The sequence below is a fragment of the Arachis duranensis genome, chromosome 3 (assembly GCF_000817695.3).
Source record: "Arachis duranensis cultivar V14167 chromosome 3, aradu.V14167.gnm2.J7QH, whole genome shotgun sequence".
Taxonomy (NCBI): Eukaryota; Viridiplantae; Streptophyta; class Magnoliopsida; order Fabales; family Fabaceae; genus Arachis; species Arachis duranensis.
In genome coordinates, this window is record NC_029774.3 from 35,263,798 (window position 1) to 35,281,186 (window position 17,389).

General features: G+C 34.2%; 3 protein-coding genes across 5 annotated transcripts; all 3 read left to right on the plus strand.

The window, feature by feature from the left end:
- The first annotated feature begins 798 nt into the window (after positions 1 to 798).
- On the plus strand, positions 799 to 7,009 carry LOC107478710 (VIN3-like protein 1). Of its 3 annotated transcripts, none has more exons than XM_016098846.3 (5): positions 799 to 1,147; positions 2,286 to 2,361; positions 3,915 to 4,542; positions 4,947 to 5,257; positions 5,372 to 7,009. In XM_016098846.3, exons 2-5 carry the CDS (start codon positions 2,331 to 2,333, stop codon positions 6,559 to 6,561), a joined length of 2,160 nt encoding a protein of 719 aa, XP_015954332.1. In that variant the 5' UTR covers positions 799 to 1,147; positions 2,286 to 2,330; the 3' UTR covers positions 6,562 to 7,009. The 3 variants fall into 3 exon arrangements, with proteins under 3 accessions (XP_015954332.1, XP_015954333.1, XP_020993859.1); XM_016098847.3 differs by having other exon boundaries at positions 800 to 1,147; positions 3,910 to 4,542; XM_021138200.2 differs by lacking the exon at positions 2,286 to 2,361 and having other exon boundaries at positions 800 to 1,147.
- A 4,999-nt stretch (positions 7,010 to 12,008) lies between these two features.
- LOC107478713 (uncharacterized) lies at positions 12,009 to 13,851 on the plus strand. Its single transcript, XM_016098853.1, has 3 exons — positions 12,009 to 12,845; positions 12,995 to 13,159; positions 13,735 to 13,851. The coding sequence occupies exons 1-3, from the start codon at positions 12,009 to 12,011 to the stop codon at positions 13,849 to 13,851; spliced, it is 1,119 nt and encodes a 372-aa protein (XP_015954339.1).
- Positions 13,852 to 16,083: 2,232 nt separating this feature from the next.
- LOC107478709 (strigolactone esterase D14) lies at positions 16,084 to 17,297 on the plus strand. Its single transcript, XM_016098844.3, has 2 exons — positions 16,084 to 16,592; positions 16,659 to 17,297. Exons 1-2 carry the CDS (start codon positions 16,210 to 16,212, stop codon positions 17,107 to 17,109), a joined length of 834 nt encoding a protein of 277 aa, XP_015954330.3. The 5' UTR covers positions 16,084 to 16,209; the 3' UTR covers positions 17,110 to 17,297.
- The last annotated feature ends 92 nt before the right edge of the window (positions 17,298 to 17,389 follow it).

The window sequence follows — 17,389 nt, forward strand, 5'->3', positions numbered from 1 at the left end:
TATTTCGGATCAAGTATGAGTCACATCAAACTCGATTTCACCCGACCCATACACACCCCTAATATAAATGTCCCTAATGAACATTTCTATATAAATTGAAACAGTTAGTATCGATTTACTAAGATTTCATACAAATTGAATGTGTTCAATTCGATTTACTTAGTAATATGAGCTAAATCGAATTAGCCTGGATTCATTTATATTTTTTGGTAGAATAATCATAAATGAAAGCACCCAAATTCAATTTACAGTGTATTACTAAATAAATCGAATTAATCACATTCGATTTACTAAAATTAATAACATATATACATAAATCGAATTAAACCCATTCAATTTATCTAACATCCTAATACTAATTCAATTTACTACCAACATTTGTAAATCGATATTAATTATATCGATATATATAGATATGTCCATTAAAAATATTCACGTAACATTTTTTTATTTAACATCTACGTAATGAGTTTCAATAGTTTTATTTACGTTTTTTACCTTTTTATTTAGCTTAAAATTGACTAATTTATTAAAATATTAGCTAAAAGAATTAATTACCTAAAATTTTTCTTTTGATTTAAATTTATAAGAAATATGAATTCGTCATTCGATTGAATTTTCTTTTGACAAAAAATTGTCTGCATCTAATATCTAATGCGTTTTGAAATTTTATTCAGAAAAAAACGGAAAACTAAGCCAGGCTATTCATTTGTCATAGTTATTGTATTTCGTGCAAGAGTATTTAAGGGCATTTAAGTCCATGCAGTTGATTAAAGTGAATGGAAAATAGTTTAAAGGCGTGTAGCGTAGGCATAGGAGGCACGCAATAACAACGAGAGTGAGGCAAGTATCCTAACTCCCAAGAACCTGCAGAAAACCCCAAACCCCTGCTTTCTTTCGTGCTACTCCGCCTCCCTTCGCCACGCTCCCTCCTCTGCGCGTGATGTTCCCCACCTTCCCCCTCAGTTCTAAAACGTGAGCAACTCGTACAAGTTCCTCTCTCTTTCTCTCTCTCTCTCTGTTGTATTGAAGCTAACACAACTAACCAACGGAGAAGCAGAAGTAGCGCTTTGGATTGGTTTTCCTGTTCCTTTGGGAGCAAATTGCTCCCTCCATAAACCCTCGATATATTCCCATTTTTCCCAAGGTGCGTCCACTCCTCCAAGATTCTTCTTCACCTTTTCCAAAATTTTCTCTTTCCTTTTATAAATTTTATTTATTTATTGCTTCTTTTTTTCCGGTTATCTTTTTCCTTCCCTTCTTTCTTCTTCTTTTTTTTTTTGTTTTGTTATTACTACGCAGATTCGTTCTTGTTTTGCTTTGCTACGTTTCATTTACACTTTGCTTTTGTCTGATTTGTGATTATGGTTCGTGATTTTGTAAGAAATACATGTTTTTTCTTCGTTTATGTTTGCGTGTTGGAATCGTTTCTACTTTTGGAAAGGAGAAGAAAAATAGAAAAGCTGGCTTTAATTTAGCTCGTTGTTATTGCGCACGGCACAATGCATATGACAACAGCTGTTGAATCTTGATGTGCGATTTTAACGTGTTTTCCACTCTCCTCCTCAGCTTCATATTTGGCATTTACAATATATATTAATTTATTAATAAATTATGTTTTTTCAATATCTATCTACTTACTTTCTAAATTTGGTGTTCTAGGGGAAAAAAGATTGTTTTTTTCTTTTTTCTTTTTGGTCGTAGTAATTGGGTGTTTGGAATGTTGTAGGGAGGTTTATATGCCATTCCTTTTATTTATTTATTTGTGCATGAGGCATCGTGGTCTGTGATGAAATAATGGAGAAGAAAACATATATTTGTAGTCTTGTTTTTTTATTTCCCCACCCACTTTTAAGAATCTGTATTGGAGTCTCCTTTGTTGCTGGTTTATTCACGAGGCATGAGCTACATTCTTGTATTTGACTTTATGAATACACATTGTTCCCACGAAATATCATCGCTTTTTTTTTTTTTGGGAAGTAATATTAGTTGTGTACTACAATCAAAAGTTAAACTTCCTTATTGATGTTGCTTTTAGTTGCTTGTCCTTGATCTTTAGACAACTGTAATTTTAACTTGATCAGGGCAATGCTTAATTTACCTTTCTGGATAATTACCATTTCTTAACTTTTTTCGGTGTAATATCGTAGTTGAGGCTATACTTGCAAGTTTTCTTTTTCTATTATATAGACAGAAGGTGTAGTGATAATGTGTACATGACGCTACTTTGATCATCCCACTAACAGAAGCAGCACCTTTATGATGTTATTTATCCCATTTTTCAGACAAGGGCAATTGAGTTGTATACTTGTAGTGTTCAGCACTTGCTAATGGACTTAGAAGAGAAATTCGTTTGTAAAGGTGTGGTTCTGAGCTTCCTCTTTTTATCTTCTCTTTCGAATGTTAGCATTACAAACATCTATTTTCCCTTTTTATGCTGTATATAATGCTGAGCCTTAGCTATAGTGATTTTATTTTGCACAGTGTCATATGTTAATCTATTGAAAAGGTGGAGTATGGTATAGAATGCACTTGGCATCAGGCTTTAGAAAAGATACATGGTTCATTTTATAATTTACTTGCTGATGTAGAAGATATATTAGTAAATTTTCATATTCTAAAATCAACAAGACAGATTTCTAATTTATTCACACATTTAAGATTAGCTTATTTATACTCTTAAAAAAAATCACCCCTTTTTATTATGTACGTATTGAGGAGCAATTCTTTGAATTTCTGATATGGAATGTCAAGGCGATGATTTCTTATTAAACCAGCAATAACATTGAATAATCACTTTCCATGTTTAGATGGTGCAATATATATATAGCAACTTAAGAAAGTGAAGTGTTGGAACACGCTTTCTCACTTGCATAGATGCCTATCTATATGAATAGGTTTCAATCATAGCAGCCACACATTGGACTTGGATGCCTTGGGTTGCTATGTTGTATGCGGCATTTTAGATGCTTCCTTGTATGAAATGTTTCAAGATAATTTTTTCTTTTTTTCCTGTGGTAGGAATGATCTGGTGTCTCTAAGATACTCCCTGTAACCTTTCTTCTGTTTAGTACTTTGTGTGCTTGAATGATTTTGATAACTTTCTTGGAATTTATTTTGAAGATTGTTTTATCAATCCGATTCAGGATGGCTTGATACTTTATTCCTCCTTATTGTATCTTGTATTCTTTTTTTTTCTTCTTTCTTATATTCCCCTTCCAGATTCCAGGTGTTGTCCTTAGCATGTTCATTTGTAGGTAGAATAGAACACCTATACCTGATTTATATTTCTGTTTGATCTGGCTGGTTCTGAAAATGATTGTGTCTGAATGGCTGATGTAGTTTGCTGTTGGCTTCTGCACATGATTTCAATGCTGATGTCTGGGAATTTTGAAAGCTTTTAAATTTGAAGGTGGCTTGATTTAACACCATTGCTATCACTGCAAAGGGGAATTTTTACAAAAAAAATCGGTGTCCTCTAAGGAGCCAACGTTTATATGTTATTTCTTGATCAGGTGGTTTATGATTTCTAGTGTGTCTCACAAAAAGCTTAATGAATCGATATTTGGATGACATATAACCTTTTGGAAATTTCTCAGAGGTTGCATATGAAACCATTATTTCTTCAAACATATATTATGTTTTTCTTGTTCATTTCTTCGATTCTACACATCAATTACATTGATTTCCTGTGTAATGCACATAGTTTTGACCATACTATTCCATATTTTTATTGTCCTCTGTTTTCTGTATTATACACTATTGTGACTAGGTGCCCTCCATTCAATACTTTTGTAGTCTGTTATCTTTGTTAATTTTGTTCAGTTGTTGCTGTCTTTCTCTGAGTCTAGTTTTTATTGACTATATCATTTCAATTTTCCCTTTGTTTTCTCTGTTGGTTGGCCAAAGTTCAGTTTCTGGTGTGCAAAGCCTCTCTTCCAGTGTGCAAAGTACTCCCGAAAAAAATGGCCATTCTGATGATGCTTCAAGAAGTTCAGAACTCCTTCAAGAGTTTGTGAAGGCTGGTCCGAAGAAGGAACTTCTTCCAACGTGCTTTGCTAAGGACCATAAGAAAGTTACTGCAAAAGGAAGGATGGCTGAAACTAAGTCAACTGGTAAGACAACTAAGAAACAAGATTCAAAAAAAGCTTCCAATGTTGGAAATCCGCCTTTCAGGAAGCAAAATCGGAAGGCTGAAAACCCCATGCGGATCTTTCCTAATCCTGACCAGACTTCTGAATCTGGACATTCTAACTCTTGGATCTGCAAAAATGCTGCCTGTAGGGCTGTTCTATCTATAGATGACACATTTTGTAGACGGTGTTCTTGTTGTATTTGTCACCTTTTTGATGATAACAAAGATCCTAGTCTTTGGTTGGTATGCTTGTCTGAATCTACTCAAGGGGACTATTGTGGATTGTCTTGCCATATCGAGTGTGCTCTCAAACATGAAAAAGTAGGAGTTGTTGATCATGGGCAACTGATGCAACTAGATGGTGGCTATTGTTGTGCATCATGTGGCAAAGTTACTGGGATACTTGAGTAAGTGGATTTTCCTAGCCTGGTGATCTATCGGGAATTTATGTCCCCCCTTGATATAGTTTGGTCTTGCCAATTTGGTGAATCGATTTATACTGTGTCTAGCAGGAAAAAAAAGTCTTCTTGACTTCTATTTTGAATATAGAATTTAAAAGATTTGTGTATGTTTCCCGCCTCTTCTCTGCCCACCACACACTAACATTTCATGTTTGTGGCATGAAAGCATGGGAAACTCTTGCGGTTTTTACTTCCTTTAATTTGGATTTTAGAAGATGAATTCTAATAGGGTGTTTTCAGCTCTTACAGTACAATTGAAGCTATGTATTATCTATACCATTTGCAACTTTTATAACTGAATTTCCAACCTTATTTTGATAATATTGGTTGTTCATGGTTAAAAATGGCAGATGCTGGAAGAAACAGCTAACTATTGCAAAGGATGCTAGACGTGTAGATGCACTCTGTCACAGGATATATTTGAGCTACAGGCTCTTGGATGGGACTTTGAAATTTAGAGAGTTGCATGAACTGGTACAAAAGGCGAAGGCTAAACTGGAGACAGAAGTTGGTCCAGTTAATGGGGTTTCTGCCAAGATGGCACGAGGCATTGTCAGCAGACTCCCTATAGCTGGTGATGTGCAGAAATTCTGCACTCTTGCTATTGAGAAAGCTGACAGATGGCTGGCTAGTGTTCCAAATGTGAATCCTGATTCCAGAGGTTTGATCTGGTTCTCTTAATTTGTTTAAAATAGCTTGTGCAAATTTCTTGCTGGTTTCTTCACATCACTTTTATTGTTTGATTCATGATGACATCTTTTTTTTAACATCACAGAGGGTTCACTTCCTGCTGCTTGCAAGTTTGTTTTTGAAGAGGTAACAGCTTCCTCTGTCAAAATCATTTTACTTGAAGTATCAAATGTGGCGGCTGAGAACAGTAAGGGATACAAGCTTTGGTATTACAAGAGTAGGGAAGAATCACACACCAAAGATCCTGTTTCTGTGATTCCTAGATCACAGAGGAGGGTTTTGATATCCAACCTTCAGCCTTGTACAGAATATACTTTTCGCATTGTATCATATACGGATTCAGGAGACCTGGGTCATTCTGAGGCTAAATGTTTCACGAAGAGCATCGAGATAATTCAAAACGTTCCTCCATCTGTTGCTATGGTACGAAAGAGAGAGAATTTTCAAATTGGGGCTTGTTCTTCTGGCTCGAAGATTGAGCCCAATCGCACTATGAAAGACTCTGGATTTAAGGTTCGAGACCTTGGAAAAATTTTGCATCTAGCTTGGGCTCAGGAACAAGGTTATCTTGAAGATATTTGCTGTGCTGATATGAAAACGTGCTGTGGACAAAGTGAAATGGTCAAGCCTAAAACTCCAGAAGAGCAGTTGCCTTCAGTTCCACGAGGCCTTGATTTAAATGTTGTTTCAGTTCCAGATTTAAATGAAGAACTAACACCTCCTTTTGAGTCTTCCAGGGATGAAGATAATGGTTGCACTTTGATGCAGGCTGTTGAGGCAGATGATGATGCTGCCTCTCATGATCTTGAGAAGAATGGTTTAGCAAGATCCCATGGGAGTGGTGATTCCCAAACCTGGACCCATCGCCCAACAGGGGAAGTGCCAGCTGTCGACTCTCGCATAGACGTGACTAGAAAAAGGATAGCAAGCACGAATGAAGAGATACATGATTGTGACAGTACTTTGATAAATGGTTCTCCTGTACGCATATCTGATGGTTCATCTTCCCTGGATGAGAACTTTGAGTATTGCGTGAAAGTAATTCGTTGGCTAGAATGTGAGGGTCACATAAAACAGGAATTTAGGTTGAAATTGCTAACATGGTTTAGTCTGAGGTCAACAGACCAAGAACGCAGGGTGGTTAACACCTTCGTTCAAACTCTCATTGATGATCCAAGCAGTTTGGCAGGGCAACTTGTTGACTCTTTTTATGACATTATATCCAACAAGAGGCCAAGAACTGGATTCTGTAATAAAGCTTTGGCATCAAACTAAGGGTGTGGAATCCTGTTGTACAAGTCTGCTATTCCCATGGATCTTACGTTAACCATTTTTATGTCAAAATTACCCTCTGATTGTTTCCGCCTTCCTTGTACAGGCATTTTTTTAGTCAATCACATTCCAAGTGATTCATTCTTATTGTAGACAAGTTCTATCTTGCATTAAAAGGATTTGCATTGAAGATGTGGAAACTGTAATTCTTTTGTCCGTGGTTCGGAGGATCTTTTGACGTGAAGTTTCAAGATGTAGCCATTTTGCGATTTCATGGACTACCGCCTTTATTATGAATTTAATCAAAAAAGATATTATTTATTTATTTATTTTTAAACTTAGAGATGAAATTTGAATCCAAAATGTTTAGGTTAAGATGGAGAAATTATGTCATTTGAATTATAGTTTGTTGACGATATTATTTATTTATTTAGTGTTGAACTTCTCATTACTTTTCATTTGAAGGACATGTTATTTTTTTTTTTTTTTGGTGACTAAGTAGTAAGTACATATGTTATTTGATTTGATTTAATTAATACCAGTCAACTTCTTCTTTTTAATCTTTAATTTATACCTAAGCAATCGTAATAGTATTCTGAAAAAAGTCTCGAGGAGTAAAGTTGGATTTATTTTAGCTGCTTGAAAATTGATAAACTGTTTGATACTCTGTCAAGCGTTGAGCTGTTTTAAGATTTTAGAATATTAGATTAGATTAAGGCCTAGTTTTTAATTAAGTTTTTTTAAAAAAAATAATTTAAACAATAAATACTTATATTAAAAATAGCTTATAAATAAGTTATTTTGTGTTTAATTTTTTTAGTTTTAAAAGTATCTATTTTAAAAGAAATGTGATAAAAAAAATTTTATCACGAGAGAAATTATTTTTTTTAACTTTTCTCTAAGTACTTAAATAGCTTTTTAAAAAGCTACAATTTAGTTTTGAAAATTGTATACATTAATACTACTACTTTTCGTCTTAGTTTGGTAAAATTTTTACTTTTCAAAAATAGCTTATAAAAGCTAATTTTTAAAAGATGGCTTTTTAAAAGTCGTAACATTTATGTTTGATAAATCAAATTAAAAATAACTTTCAAAACATAAGTAACAACAACTGCGTTCCGTAAAATAGCTTTTAAATTTTAAAAATATTATAATAGACATAAATGTAAGTGTTAAATTTGAAAATTAGTTAACATATGAGATTATATTAGACTTTTAAATTTTGAAAAGTACAGGCCAACTTTAAAAAGTACCCCGATCTTTTAAAAGCGATAAATACAAGCACATGATCTTTTTTATTTACCAAACACAAAATGAGAAACTTGAACTTTTAAAAAATACAAGTACCTTTTCGAAAAATTTTATCAAATCAAGTCGAATATAAGTTAAAAGCTCAAAAAAAATAATTTTTGAAACTTTCCAAACAGGTCCTAAGTCCTGTGCATTACACGGATCGTAAGTAAAATTATTTAGTAAATATAGATAATATAAATTTTATCTCAATTTTTTGTCTAATATTAAAATTAATTAAATTATTTTAACAATTTATATGTAAAAATTTATATTCAAATAAAAAATGACTACTTTTATTTAAGTATTTTGTTAAAATTAATTATTATATGGCAAAATACATATTTATCAATAACTAGTAAAATATATCATAAATACATCATTTTATGCGTTTGATTTGATATATTAAAACAATTAAACTCTACATCCAAATCATTTAACCAACTAAATCCAACCAAATAACTTTAACCTAATTCACCTCCACGTGCCACTATCTCTAACAAATTTTTGACTTAACATACGAATATATATAACTACCTTTTTTATGCGGATTTCGTTTTATTTTTTGAAATTTCTCTACGTTTTCTTCTATCTCTGTGTTTCTTTTCCTTCTTTATGTTCTCTTCGTTCAAGATCAATGTTCTTTTATCTGATTTGAAGATTTGGATCAAAGTTTTTGAAATCAAGCTGTTAAATCAACTTTGAATGGGTATTTTATTTTCGAAGACAATGAATGATTCAAGTTTAGACTGTTAATTGAACTAGGAAAAATTGGATTATTGTTTTGAATCGAATCAAGTTGTAGTTTGTTACTAGTTTATGATTCTATAGTTAAATAATTTTGTTTTCGTTTGTAAAAATTAATGTTCATAGTTGATGGTTTGAATTTAAATGTAATGTACGAGTTATGAATCTGAATTATTATTCTGATGAATCTGTTTCGTTCTTAGTTTCGGTGTATTTGAATTTATAAATTGGTATATTTTGAAAATGCTTTCAATATATTTTTAAGTTCAGATTGTCAATTGAATTAGAGTGAATTATATTATTATTTTGAATCGAATCAAGTGGCTAAGGTGCAGTTCGAACCTAGTTAATGTAGTTCATTAGTAGTTTATGATTCTATAGTTGAATAATTTTGTTTTTGTTTGTGAAAATTGATGTTCATGGTTAGAATTTGAATGTAATGTACGAGTTCTGAATCTGAATTATTATTTTGATGAATTTTCCAGTTTCAGTGTATTTTGAATTATAAATTGGCTTATTTTGTAAATACTTTCGATGTATTTTCAGTTTCTGTGGGATGTTGATGAGCAGCTTGTGCCAAAGGTTGGGATAAATTTTAACACGCTTGAAAAAGTTGAAAAATTTTACAAAGATTATTCTAAAGCTTATTTAAATCCAGAATGCACGAAATTACTTAATGATAACTCAAAACTCCTTCTCCTGCTTCTTCTTCATTATCATCATCATCTTCTTCTTCTTTTCTTGTTCATCTTCTCCTTCTTGTTTTACATTCTCATTATTCTTCTATTTTATTCTTTTAACAAGAATAAAAATAAAAAAATCAAACAAAGAAAAAGAAGAAACACATAATGCTACAAAATCAGTTAGAAAAAGAGGAACTTACATTCATTTAACTAAATAAAATTACAATACACATGTTCATTCAAATCTAATATGAGAAGCGATGCTCCTAAAAGAAGAAATAAGAGCAATAGAAAAAAGGAAGAAAGAAAAAAAAGAAGAATAAAAAGAAGAAAAAACACAATATTAGAAGAGACATTTTTGTACTTTTGTGGTAAAATTTCGGTGTAAAAACTAAGAAATATACGTGTTATTGTTAAAAAATTTCAGTGTTATTTGTTCTGATAGATTCTGGATAATTCAGTGTTGTTCCTTCTTATTTCATTTTCTCATAATTCTTCTTATTTTACTCTCTTGAGAGAAATAAAACCAAGAAAAAGAAAAAAATAAAAAAAAGAATAAGTGACTGTAATAATATGAAAAAGAGGAGGAGAAGAGAAATAAAAGTAAAATGCAGCAACGTAACAGCAGCACCAATAAAAAAAAAAGAGGAGGTGCATGAAGATAAGAACCATTTTTCATATTTTTTGAGCACGGCACGCAAAATGTCTTTGAAGCGGGTGTTTCGTTTACGTTAGTGAAGTGCGTGTGTACACGCTGTGTAATGAAAATGGTTTTGTTGGATTTGAGCCAATTTGGTTGGACTTGATTGCCAAAAAAATTTGAATGTGTAGCGAGATTAATATTAAAATGAAAACATGAATAATGAGAGCGAGAGAGAGTGTGCGTAGGAAACACAGGGAGGGATAGGTCTAAGGAACATGGCAAAGATCCTAGGATTTGAAACAGAGAAGAGTATCGACGGTTAGAACATGAGTCTTTCTCTATTTTTGTGAATAATCTGTCTGAAGACATTTAGAAGAGAGAGTTATTCCAGTTGTTCAACTGGACTGGGCGCATCAACGATATATATCTTTCTCGAAAGCAAAAAAATGGTGATTTATACATTTTTCCTTTAATACGGTATACGACAAAAGGAGGAGCCTTGAAAGCCATAGCGGAGATGAATCGAATGAGGCTGAGAGGTAAGGTCATCTTTGTGGGAGAGACTAGGTATAAAAGAGTGTCAGAAACAACAGACATGAATAAGAAACGGAGAGGAGATGACAGTCAGGACCCAAATTTTTGTCAACCATATCGATAAGTAGGCAACAATGATTCTTTGTCAATTGGACGAGAATTACGGACGAAGGAAATAGTAAAAAACCTGCATAGAGATGAAGGGAGAAAGGAGGTGGAAGTAGCAGTGGCGAAAGAAAATCTGGAATGGTTGCAGAGAAGTCTCGTAGGGGCTACGTCGAAGCCTATTGATTTCATCTCCTTGAAGGAAACAATTACAAAGAACTTTTCTTCCGTTGTCCAGATTCGGGAGATGAGAGCGTACAAATCTCTCTTGACCTTTGATAGTGTTCTGCATGCTGACGACACTTATACTTTTCAATTGAATTGTCTATTACAAGTGTTTCACAAGGTATGGAGGTGGGAGGAGTCGCAGCGGTGTGAAACTCGAAGAGTGGGGCTCCAATATGTTGGGGTTCTATTGCACGCATGGTCATTGGATACATTCAATACGTTAGGAGGTCAATGGGGAGAAGCAGTTGGGTATGCAAAAGACATAGAATTATGCAGTTTGTTGGATAGGTAGAAACTGAAAAAGAGGAGGGAGATAGTGACACCCAGGGCTCAAAGTTGGAGGAACAAGTGCTAGAAAACAAAATGGCCTAGGAGTTGGCGGTGGAATCAGGTGCTGTGTTGTATAACGAGGAGGATGACATCATGGCAATTCTTCAAGTACAGAATGAGGAAATAGCTCAGAAAACAGAAGGCAAAGATGAGGCAGTGCAGACCCAAAAATAAAAAACAAGTGTGTCAAAATAGTTTTAAATGATTTTTAGTGCATGGAATGCTAGGGAGTTGTGGGGTGATGGGAAGATAAGAATGGTGAAGAGCCTAAAGAATAAACATAGTTTAAACTTGTTAGGATTGATTGAGACTAAAAGGCGAGTAGTGACGAGGTTTGACGTTGCAAGAATATGGGGGAATGATGGTGCAGGGTGGAAATTTGTAGGCTCTGATGGTGCATCCAGGGGTCTGTTGATCATATGGGATGAATGATGTTTAAATTGAATAATTGCTGTAAGGGAGAAAGATGGTTGTGTATTGAAGGGGTATTATTAAAGAATAATTTCAACTGTGCTTTTTTCTTGGTCTATGGTGCGCATGGTAGAAAAGAGAAGAGTCATGTTTGGGAGGATTCAAGTTACATAGCTGGGTTATGTCAGGTTCCTTGTTGTTTTATGGGGGACTTCAATGAGATAGTACGTGTGGAAGAATGAAAAGGTACTAATCGTTTACCTCTGTTTGTTGAGGAATTCAAGACTTGAATACAAGATATGCACTTAGTGGATTTACCGCTCACCGATCAAAAGTTTACCTGGTTTCGGGGCCATTCATGCAGTCATATTAATAGAGCTTTGGTTAGTGTGGAGTGGTAAGAAGAGTTTTCAGAAACTCGGTTAAGAGGTGGACGAAGGGATTTGTTAGATCATTGCCCTGTAATAGTGGAAGATGAAATGCTGAGAGGAGGTCCGAAGCCGTTCTGGAGCTTAGATTCATGGTTTACACATGAAGGGTTTCTTAGAGTGGTTAAGGAGGAATGGAGAGGTTTAGGGGAGATACAGTTCACAGATAAGTTGAAGGCTTTGACGGTTCTTTTAGGGAAATGGCATAAGGCTAACTTTAGTGAGATGAACAAGAAGATTTTGAAGTTTAAGGAAGAGATTAAGAGGATTGATGATATGGTAGGTAGTGGAGTGTATGATAAAACGATAGAGGCAAGAAGAAAGGCGTTACTCATTTGCTGTAAGAGATGGTATGTGAGGAAAGAAGTTCACTGGAAACAGATGTCGCGGTCTCGACAAGCGAGGGATATGGACAAAAACATCAGATACTTTCACAATATAGCTTCAGCAAGAAGAAGGAATAACAGGATTGATACACTAGTAGTTAATGGCAAACTGGTAAGGAATCAAGCTAGAATTAAAATAGCTATTATAGAGTTTTATAAAGAGCTGTATCATCAGGAAGATTCTCCTTTGGTGGGGTTTAGAGATGGTCTGGTGGGGAGGTTAGATAAGGATGAATCTATGAATTTGGAGGCGTTGCCCTCGACTGAGGAGATCAGAGAGGTAGTACGGGATTGTGAGTCATCTAAGGCGTCAAGTTGTGATGGGTACAACATGAATTTCCTTAAGAGATTCTGGGATGAGATTGGGTCTGAGATCACGACAGCGGTGATGGAGATCTTTCAGACGTCCAGGTTACCAACAAACTCCAATATCACTTGGGTGGCTTTGGCACCTAAGTTCATTGGTGCGAAGGAGATTAAAGACATGAGGCCAATTAGTATGGTTGGGTGTGTGTGTATAAGATTATTTCGAAGGTGCTAGTTAGGAGGATGAGATCAGTGATACTAGGGCTAGTGTGGGAGGCTTAGAGTGCATTTGTAAAGGGAAGGAAAATACATGATGGGGCTCTCATTGCATGTGAAACTGTTCAGTGGCTTAAACTGAGAAAAAAGGAGGTAGCAATAGTAAAGCTAGATTTCCAAAAAGCATATGATAGAGTCAAGTGGAGTTTTGTTGACATTGTGTTGCAAAAGATGGGGTTTGGACGTAGGTGGATGGCGTGGATTATAGAGTGTGTGACCACAATATCTATATCGGTATTGATAAATGGGTTGCCATCTAGGCCGTTCAAAATGGAAAGGGGTTTGAGACAAGGTGACCTATTTTCTCCTTTCTTGTTTGTGCTGGTTGTAAATGTTCTGCATAGAATGGCCGGGGAGGCAGTCACAAACGGGCGTATTTCACTATTGGTGGTTGGGAGAGATAGTATAGAGTTGTTATATCTTCAATTTACTGATGACACTATTCTATTTGCTCGCCAGAAGAGGAGACTATAAAGAATTACAAGCGGTTCCTGCGTTGCTTTGAGTTGATGTCAGGGCTAAGTATTAATTTTGATAAGTCTAGCTTGATACCAATGAATTGTGAAGCACAATAGGTCCAACGCATGTGTCGTTTGCTTGGTTGTAAGGAAGGTACCCTTCCGGTTAAATACCTTGGAATCTCATTAGGAGCAAATCCGAGGTTAGTCAAGACCTGGAAGCCTATTATAAATAAGGTGGAGGAGAAATTCAGCCTTTGAAAAGATAAGGTGTTGAATAAAGCTAGGAAGTTGGTGCTTATTAAATCAGTTTTAAATGGCTTGTCATTGTATTATTTGAGTTTATATAAGATGTCGAAGACTGTTGCTGAGAAGTTGAATTTATTGCAGAGAAGATTCCTATGGAGCAAGGAGGATGGTAGGAATGATATAGCATTAGTGAAATGGGAAGTGGTGCAGGCTCCTTAGAAGTTAGGTGGGTTGGGAGTTAGAGATGCTATGGTTCGTAATACTGTTCTTTTATTCAAGTGGTGGTGACGGTTTGTAAAGGAAGAGTGTCCGTTGTAGAAGAAGGTGATCTACTCTTTTATTTAATTTTTTAGAATTTGGATAATTTTACTTGCAAAAGTCATTTTTATGGATACAAATGATAATTTTCGTCTTTTATGGATAGATATATCAACGTTTTTAACTTTTATGGTTAAAAATAGTAATTTACTCTATAGAGAAAAGTTCTAATTTAAACACTAACTAAACATATTTTTCCAATATAAAGTGAAACAAATTCTAAACCTATATTTCTACTGCAAAAAGCCCAAGATCAGTAGTAACTATAGATTATTTATAGTTTAATTTTTTTAATAAATAGATGTTCAAGTTCTTGTTGGATGTCTCAGTTGCATATGCAACGTTGGCTTCTCGCTTCTGTAAACGAACAAATAATATAGGATTGCAAATCCTACAGACGCAAGTTGTTATATTTTCAATAGAAAATACTTTGTACAGTGTTTCGATGTGACACTTTTCTCAATGTTTGAAGAGTCATTGGATATATCTTAGGGTGGTTGAAATAGTTCTAGCGCCAAATCAGGAATTTTGAGACATTGAATGAATTTGAGATACAAACAAAAAGTTACTCTCTCAGAAGAAAAATTGCAGATTTTGGTTGAAATAGTTGCCAGTCATTGTTTGATTAAAGTATGTTCTGCTCTAATTTTGCGGATTTTTATGAAAATGCACCTAAATAAATGGGAAATAATTAATCATTTCTAAATAAAGAAAGAATGAAGTATTTTTTATTTTTCAAAAGTATTAAGATAAGATTTGTTATTTATAGATCAACCTCGGTGTTGTCACTTTCTTCTGCCTTTTGAGCTAAAACATACGATCAATGTGTACACCAAATAATGTAATTTGATCCTCCCATATCGTTCGACCATTGGATACATTCATCAGTTCATGGAGAATTCCTTGGACATATTACATATATGATATTTTTGCACGCCGAACGACACGAGATCATATCAATCTTATTAAGATAAATTCTAAAACTAAATTTTTATATTTTCGATCGAATTTTAAATTAGACACTTTAATTTTTAACAAATTTATATTATTTTATAAGTTTTTGAAACAAATTGATCCCTATATATGGAGATTAAAGATGCATTTTAGTTTACGTTTTTATTTTTTTATTTTTAATATTTTTGTTTTAAAAAATTTGTAAATGAAAAATAAAAAGTAAAAATAAAAAAAATATTTGTTTAATTATTTTTTTAATTTTTTTCACAAAATATTAAGAAACAATCTGTCTTATACTAATATTTTTTAAGATTTATTTATCTTACTGAAAATTTTTTTCTTAAACTTATTTGTTCTGTATATTAAAACTTTTAAGAGAATAGTTTGTCCAATAGAAATAATTTTCAGAAACTTTTAAAATAATCAAATTTTATTAAAATTATAGTGTGTAATCTAAAATTTTGATTAAAAAGGGTAATTTGTTCTGTTTATCTAGCTAATAGACTAATAGTGTTTATAGATAGTAGGAGCTAGTAATTTATGTGTAGATTTCTTGATATAGGTAGGATGATAATAACAATAATCGAAGGCGATAGATAGGATGGTGTGAACGGGTTAAACCTCATTGGGTACGCGCAGCATGCCCAATAAATTCAATATGTTTGTCCTATAAAATTTGTTAAGCTGATAATAATTTTTGTGAATAATATGAATAATAGGTTTTAAAATTGGTTCAATAAAATAAAAGCACATTATATCTCTAACTTACTCATCTAAATTAATATTTTTTTGGTTGCTTACCTAATCTTTCAATCCGACAGGTCAAGAATTAATCCGTCGCGGATCGGAGCTTCGTTTAAGGATCTGCTGCTGACTAATGGGTTGCTATATGCACAAGTCGGGATTCGAACCCCCGACACTTGTTTAAGCAGACGAGTGAGCTGACCACTCGACCAATCCAAATTAATTTTTAAATTTTAATATTAGAATAACTATTCACACACCTAGTAAATTAAATATTCAATATATCCATTATGCATATTATTTAATATTTTCATTATATAAGTATACTTTTTCTTACCCTATATACGGACGGATATGGTTTTATATGTAATCTTTGTGCCATTAAATAAACTCCATATAATTCCACTAAAATTTGTTTCATATAACATGGCATAACCTTATCTATAAATTGGCATGGCAAGTAGTACAAGCCAAACAAAGAAAATAAGCACAGGGATTTTATTCTCCTACAAAAACTTTGTGCTTTCTTGTTATTACTGAAGGACATAGAGACAACAGAGCATGGCGACACCAAAAACGGCACTTTCAGCGTTATTGAAGACCAGAATTGAAGGTAGTGGGAGCGAGACCATAGTGTTTTGTCATGGCTATGGAACGGACCAATCCATTTGGGACAAAGTGGTTCCCATATTAGCTCAAAATTACCGTGTTGTTGTCTTTGATTGGCCATTTGCTGGATCAGTAAAAGATCAGAAGCTTTACGACCCTCTAAAGTACTCTTCCTTTGAAGCTTTTGGTGATGATTTGATCACTCTACTGACTGAAATTGGCATCAAATCTGCCACTTTCGTTGGCCATTCCATGTCCGGCATGATCGGTTGCATTGCCTCTCTCAAAAGGCCTGACCTCTTTAAGCGCCTTGTTCTTGTTTGTGCTTCCCCAAGGTACTCAATCTGTTAATTAACAAGTAATAAAATGTTATTACACCTAACCTAACTTGTTTCATATAGGTTTCTAAATTCAGATGATTTCGAGGGAGGGTTTAAGAACTCAGATGTGGAGCAATTAATCTCGGTGATGGAGAACAACTATGAAGAGTTTGCTTCTCATTTCGCGTCGATGATAGCAGATACAGCTAACAGTGAAAATGTTGCGACCGTGGAAAAGTACAAGAAAGGCTTAATCAAAATGGGAGCTGAAGTGGCGCTGCCATTAGCCAAGACTGTGTTCTACAGTGATTACAGAGAATTACTTGACAAAGTTGAAACTCCATGCACAATCATACAGACCACTAATGACAAGGCTGTTCCTCGCAGCGTAGCACTCTACATGCAGAACAAGATCAAAGGGGAAGCCACTTTGGAGATCATACACACTGATGGCCATTTTCCTCAGCTTACTTCTCACCTTAAGTTTATTGAGGTTTTAAAGGCTACTCTCGACTCTGATGTCCTTAATTAATCAATTGAGATTATTATTCCCATGTTCGCTAAGTCTCTATCTCTTTCTTCTTGTCATCGTTTAATTTCTTGGTTGTTGTACTAGTACCACAAGGTAAGTAGCATTATTGAATGGTGATGTATTTCAATAGCATGCATGTGATATTTCATGTTTGTATTCGTTGACTCCTTGTTAGTTACTGTTTGTATGGTTAGGGGTGGGGCCGAAGAAGAATTAATGGCAGCGACTACCTATCCTGCAATGCATAGTCTCACAAATCACGGTGCTATCAATACAAGAG